The sequence below is a fragment of the Electrona antarctica genome (genome assembly GCF_951216825.1).
Source record: "Electrona antarctica genome assembly, contig: scaffold_26, whole genome shotgun sequence".
Classification (NCBI taxonomy): domain Eukaryota; kingdom Metazoa; phylum Chordata; class Actinopteri; order Myctophiformes; family Myctophidae; genus Electrona; species Electrona antarctica.
In genome coordinates this window covers 2,200,712-2,207,751 of record NW_027636995.1, presented here as the reverse complement: position 1 = coordinate 2,207,751, position 7,040 = coordinate 2,200,712, and the positions used below count along the sequence as shown (strand labels likewise).

Sequence of the window (7,040 nt, the reverse complement as noted above, 5' to 3'; positions counted from 1 at the left end):
TCAATCATGTGAATCACTTGACTTGTATTGAATGAACTGTACAAAGAATGAGCAGCCAGTTGCCCTGACAACAGGCAACAGTTGACAACAGTCAGTGAGACCATGCACCCAATCACAGCGAGGCAACAAGCCAACAACAGTCAGATCATCATCCTGCATCCTTCTGGGCCATGGCATCTATAAATTCCAACCTCTCGCGAGCTTTTCACAGTCTATGCTCGCGAGAAACAAAGAGTCGTTTGTCTGACCGAAAAAAACAAAACATCAACAGCACAGATCTACAAGGCGGTAGCAGTGGGGAGACACGATAGCGCTATCTATACATGCTTGCAACAATCTGCAATTGAGTGTCAAGCTTGTAGATCGGCGTTATCTTTCCTCTTTGGGTCGAGGATCGGAGCGACACCGGGTCGTACTGCGGTCCGCGGACCACCACCACACGCACGGACGACGGACCAGACACACACGGCTTTATAGGAAGCCTCTTCGCTTACAGTTCCAGGAGGAGGACTGCGCAAAACCTACCCACGGTCCACACACACAGCACAGCAGGGATTTATAGCCGACGACGTCATGAATGCTGGGGGAGACATAGATATCAGAAACTGACAGTCAGGCAGGCAGCATCCCAAACTGGACGCAATTTTAAACTGCTTTGATCACGTGCTGTTCGCTAGATATTAATACTTTAGCAAGCATCATAGGAAGACGAGTACAGCATTTATTGTTGTGTGCATCGAGCAGCATCATCATCGGCCACGGAGAAAGAGAGAGAGAGATGCGGCTTGCTTTATGCCACAGCAGACAGTCGACGCATCATCACCATCATCATCAGTAGATTAAACTACTACTTGGGGAAGCTGTTGCGTTCTTTTTTAATCCGCAGGCATCAGAAGAACAACATCAAAGGATCTTGTCTAGTCTCTTGTCTATGGTGTCTTTTTCTTTTTATAAGAGCAAACAACACAACGAGAAGCTGATCTGATCACAAGCACGTTCACAAGAAGAAGAAGGGCCTTGTGTGTGTGTGTGTGTGTGTGTGTGTGTGTGTGTGTAGTGTAGTGTGTGTGCAACAACAACAACGCACGAAGTGGGATTATAAATGAGAATGACTACTGAGGGGACGTTGTTCAGTTGAACATGAGCAACAACAACGACACCAATGTACAGTGTTATGTTCTGTCCTAGGGATCATTCCATTGCTTCTTCTGGTGCTTTTTTAAAGTCGTCATCGTCGTCGTTATTATTATTATTGTTATTATTTTGTAATTGCTTTTGACGACGTCTCTGCTGGAAATGGGCGCTCTGACCAGCAGGCAGAACGTCGGCGTGGAAGAGGTGGATATCCCCTCCAACTCCGTCTACCGTTATCCACCCAAATCTGGTGAGTGAGTGTGGGCTAGGACAGAAGTACACACACACACACTGTCAGTCTGTGTCTGTCACTGACTGACTGACTGAGCAGCAGGTCATGAACATGTCACTAGACAGACAGACAGACAGACAGACAGACAGACAGACAGACAGACAGACTAAATATCATGGTATTTAAATCGCTGGTTCCCAATGTGGGGTCAGGGAACCACCAGAGTTAAGGCCCACATTAATGGACCATTTATAGGGCTTTTCTAGGGTCTGCAGTGTGACTCTGACTCTGAGGGAGTGTAGCCTATAGCTGCCTACTACATCAATAAACACATGAACACAGGACTTTACAGTGAGTGTATATCCAACTGGGGCTCCCTCCCTGAAATGAAACGGGAAGACAAACTTAAACATCATCGTCGTAATCATCATCATATAGTGACATTGTCTGGTGGTGTGAGACTGAGTAGACACGTACCTACCTACAGAGAGAGAGCGAGAGAGAGAGAGAGAGAGGGGCTCCACACTGGCACTGACACACTAATGTACCAATTGGTTCTCAAAGTGGGGTCCCCCATGCAGGCCAGGGGTACTTGAGGGGGTTCCGGGGGGGGGAAACCCAGGCAAATGCGGATCAGTTATCACTTATCAAATCGGTTATCAAAGCCCTATCTTACCCTTTTTTGGGGTCCGGGGCGTTTTTTTTCGATGCATCGTGAACTTGTAGATCTGTTGGGGGGTCTGCAGCCAAATGCTGCAGCAGCAGACCCCCAGCATTTGGGGCTAGCTTGACATGAAAATGTTTGAGAATCACTGCATCTTATTCTCTCTATCTCTGATATTGTAGCAGTCCAGTCTCGAGAAGCTGATTTTTATATCAAGGAATTTATTAACCAGTTTGCTAGTTACACAACTGTGGCATGCAGAAATAGTGAAAATAACAGATCTACAGATCGGATGTTGTAAATTGTTTCAAAAAAAAAAAATCATGCTCAAAATAGAGATAGCTTATTAATAGATTATTTCACGAAACTATTGATTATTGACGATTCATTGTAACCAATTCAATCGATTGGTTTGTTTAACTGTTGCACCCCTGGCGGGATCCCCTGTGTCGATAGCAATTAGGTTGACCGGTAGCCTTGTCATGGCCGGTGTGTGTGTTTGACCATAACTGCTCTGTCAGCACAGTCTGACATCAATCTGTTTAATGTTCCTAGTAGAGTGGTCTGAGATGGGATGGGACCTGTCCTTAATGGACCCTTTCACAGAGCGTACCGTAAAACACCAGCTGAGGTAATAATAATAATGATAATAACATTGTTTCTGGCAGTGTTGTTTTTGGCAGCACATTTTGATTTGAGTTATAATATAGGGCTCCATTTTCGTCACCGCTAAACCTTATTCCTAAACTTCTAGCCTTTTTTGAGTGGTGTAAACCACTCCTACAACTGGCTTTGTTAGTTTACGTGTCTGTTCGTACCAAAAAATGAGCATGGTTGCTATGGTCACCCAGTTCACACGGGTGTGATTTCATTACGTCAGACCACAGCTGATCAGTCTATATAAGACCTTACACCACTCGGTTCACACGGGTGTGATTTTTTTTGGACTATATTGTAAAACATTTTTGAATAGTTAAAATGGCCAGTCTACAAGCTCACAACGTGTCAATGTAGATTGGCTAGTTGAATTATTCAGAAATGTTTTTCAAAATAGTAAAAAAAAGGAAAAGAAGTTTAGGGATAAGGGGTTTAGCGGTGACGAGAATGGAGCCCATAGTCTCTTCAATGGTTTTCATTTTAGTTTCAGTCACATTTTAGTCACCTGGAATGTTTTAGTGTTAGTCTAGTTTTAGTCGACTAAATGTCATAGGATTTTAGTCGACTAAATCTACAGTTGATTTAGTCAACTGAAATGTGTTTTGGTGGGCCTTGATGCCAACGTAATGGCTGTTTTTACACCTGCTGAAAATAGCCGATCTACAAGCTGAAAAATAAACATGTCTGTTGTCATCCAGGCCGTTTCACTCATATGGATATGAAGAATCAACTATTAGCTATTGTTGCTGCTGCTGAATTAGTTACATTTTCGCTATAAACAGACTGTATCATATATGAGTGACTGACTGTCGCAAACGATACAGAGACACCTCCCTGACAATAACGCAGAGACAGCTTTTTATTTTTGGACCACAACGCTTATATGAAACTATTTTAAGATGACCCATGTTATTCTCCATAGAGAAACTACTTCCGTGAACCAGGCAGAACCAGGGGATGAGCAAGTGACGTCAGGACTTTGGGGCTCCTATTAATGATAAGAATACCTCTCGGTTGCCACTACCACTCCCCCATCACAACAACTGTTTACTTGTGGTGTCAACAGTTGTCATTATTCTATAAGTACATGTCTCGCTGACTTCAGAGAAAGTGGAGAAATACAGTATCATCCTTATTATCAGAGATGATTCCTCCTCTGGTAGTTCATAGCATTTTCTTATGCCTTAACCCATTTTGGGCGGGAACCCCTTTTGGTGTTTCTAGCATTATGTTATGCTTTAGCTGTTGAAAAATAGCAGATGCCCAGGCGGTGGCGTAACCGTCTGGGTTACCCGACTGGTAATCCAGTCGCAGTGTGCCGCGGGTTCGACTCCCGAGCCCGACACGGCCTTTACTGCATGTCTTCCCCCATCTCTCTCCCGTTTCCTGTCAGCCTACTGTCTGTCCCTTCAAAAACCAATAAAAGGCGTAAGCCGCAAAAAAAAATCTTTAAAAAAAAAAAAAGAAGAAAAATAGCAGATCTACAAGCTCATAGCGCTGCACCGAGTGCTGCTCAGCAGCATCAAACCGAATCATGCGCAGGATATTCTCTTCATTCAAAGATCATATAATGGTGAAACCAAACCATGTTTGATAGGGACGTTTCATTAAGCCCCCCTTCACCTCGTCTCAGCCCCGCCTGACTCAAGGCACAGCCCCTAAAATGCCCACCCCCTCTGAAAGGATGTGTCAGCAATTTCCCCTCGAACCGTGCAGTCACTCTGTAAGTCTGTACTGTATATATGTGTGTGTGCGTGCTCGGACACGGCAGCACATACAGTACTCTGTCATCATAGCAAGGTGTCCAGTTCACTGCCCTGTTTGGACTGGTGACATAACACCGTGCTCTAACTAACCACAGGCATGCCCTTTACGCTCACAACCTGAGCGTTCCCTGTTGTTTTATGTTTGCCGGGTTCTATGTTCCCCCACTTACCGTAGCCCATTTGGACCTGAGGACGATTCTACAAATATCTTCTAAATCCTGACAGTTTTCTGAAAAACCCTATGTTTCTATATCGGTGGTTCTCAAGCAATGTCATGTATATAATTGGCCGCCGACCCCAATCTGAAAGTTTGTAGTTCCAGGGACCCCCCCCCCCCCCCAGAAGCAAAGATTTGAGTTAAAAACTTTCGCTCTGGCCTGGGCCATGGCTCAATGGTCCAGGCACCAGTCTGGCAGTGTGCCGCGGGTTCGACTCCCGATCCCGACGGCCTTTACTGCATGTCTCCCCCCCCCCCCATCTCTCCCCATTTCCTGTCAGCCTACTGTCTGTCCCTCCATAAAAAAAGGCGAAAGCCACAAAAAAACATAAAAAAAAAAAAAAAACTTTCGCCCTGAAAGAATATATATTCAAAGATTTGCGCCACATTTTCACGATTTATCAAAAATAGCAGACCTACAAACTTGTATCAAAATAGATAAATAAATACAAGATCAGTTAGAAAAAGCGTGTTAGTTTGATAACAACCTCTCCTATACACGTTCAAATCCTGATTGTCAACTCAAGCGAGAGGGTAGAAATGGAACACATTTGGCACAAACGGTGCAAACTGTGGTTCCATTTTGGGTACTCGATAGCTGCTGCTGTCACCCGAGGATAAAGTAAGGAAGGAGAGGTGGTCGGATAGGAAGGACAGGGCTGGCTGGCATTAAAGTGTTGGCCCTTAAAGGCTGTATTGTGCTGGTGAAACTGATCCGTCGTCAGCCCTGGTTCCTGTCGCTGCGTGTCCCCGGCTGCGTGGGATCTGGTGACACAGAGCCGGGGCTCAACTCACCTGTCAGACACCAGCTGTAAGTAATAACAAGGTGACGAAGGGTTGGAGCCCCGTCTTTGAACTAGCGATAGTGTCTGCCTCGTCGTGTCACATCATGTGTCTAACTATGTACATAATACTGTATTGTATATATATATATATATATAATACAGTATACTATATATATATATATATATATATATATATATATATATATATATATATATATATATATATATTTTTTTTTTTTCTTTTAGTGGTGCAACCACTTCATTACGGAGCTTTGTGTGTCTCTGGCTGGGTCTGTCTCTGGCTGGCTGCCTGCTTGCCTGGCTGGGTCTGTCCGAGCACGAATAGCGTTCGGTTGGTTTTCAGTTCACAACCAAGTGTCGCTGTTGCGCAGCCTAACACACACACACACACACACACACACACACACACATATTAACTGTACTGTATGATGGTTTCGGGTGTGACGGTCGGTAACTGTCATTTCTCAACCGTTTCGGACGCGGGGGGGCTCCGCCGGCTCGCCAGGAACCGGCCCAGCCCCCTGGGCGTGTTCCTGTGGGTCTGGAGGTTCCGGGGACCCCCACACCCCCACCACTCACTTCACACGGGTGTGATTTTAAGATATTTTTGGGGCTTTTTGACTTTATTGATAGCTGTACACTGGGTAGACAGGAAACGGGGAGAGAGACGAGGGGGAAGAAGACACACAGCAAAGTTCGTCGTTATCGGGACTCGAACCCACGACACACTGTCATGCTGTATTACCAGCCACGGTGCTGGACCGCTAAGCCAGCCCAGGCTAGCCTGGATCCAGCCCAAAGACCCCGCCCACTCTCTGAGTGGACTCCGTCTCTTGTTCTGGTGTTGCACTGTGAACCTATAATTTCTTCGGTACAAAAATGTATTATCCAATGAGAATCGGTGGTGGGGGTGGGTCTAACGAACAACCAATCGGCGCCGAGTCCCGTTTTTAGCGTCATCACGCAGCGCAACACACAGAGGAAGGAGGGAAAAACAACACCAATGGCTACTGGTTGAGGGAAATTCTAATCCCCTCCCCCTTGAAATCGCTCAGACAGGAGACAATGTCAGACTGAAGCTTCAAGAAAGCTACAGTCTGATAATCAGGCTAAGCCCAGGCCAGGTACATAATATTTATTTACCGTATGTACACTACAGTACACACCTATGTGTACTTGCATACATGTGTGTGCTGCAGTGCGCAACGCACTCCCCGGCCTATATCATCATTCATCACAGCTTAGAACTGTGTTTTGACGGATGCATGATTTGACACAATCTACAATCTGATCGATATCGGATTTCCTACTTTCTGTGTGTGCGCGTTTTACTTTTTTTTAATCGTAATGAGCCGATCTGCAAGCTTGATGGAGCCTGTGGCTATTTTCGGTGAAGTGATATGGTGCAAAGCGTGTTATAATACATTATAAATGTATTATATAAATCCGACATTATTATACAGTCTCACTGTTACTTTTCAAATTGAGATGATCATAAAACATACATTTACCAATTCAGCCCTATATATTCGACAATAGCCGATCTACAAGGTCACAACTCGTC

At 45.0% G+C, this 7,040-nt stretch overlaps 1 protein-coding gene across 1 annotated transcript in view; it reads left to right on the top strand.

Moving 5' to 3' along the window:
- Window positions 1–227: 227 nt before the first annotated feature.
- The window catches only part of rnf157 (ring finger protein 157), a 68,922-nt gene continuing 62,109 nt past the window's right edge, over window positions 228–7,040 (top strand). The window contains exon 1 of the mRNA XM_079532326.1: window positions 228–1,384. Coding sequence (XP_079388452.1) covers window positions 1,297–1,384 — 88 coding nt within the window. The 5' untranslated portion in view covers window positions 228–1,296. The remainder of the gene's footprint in view (window positions 1,385–7,040) is intronic.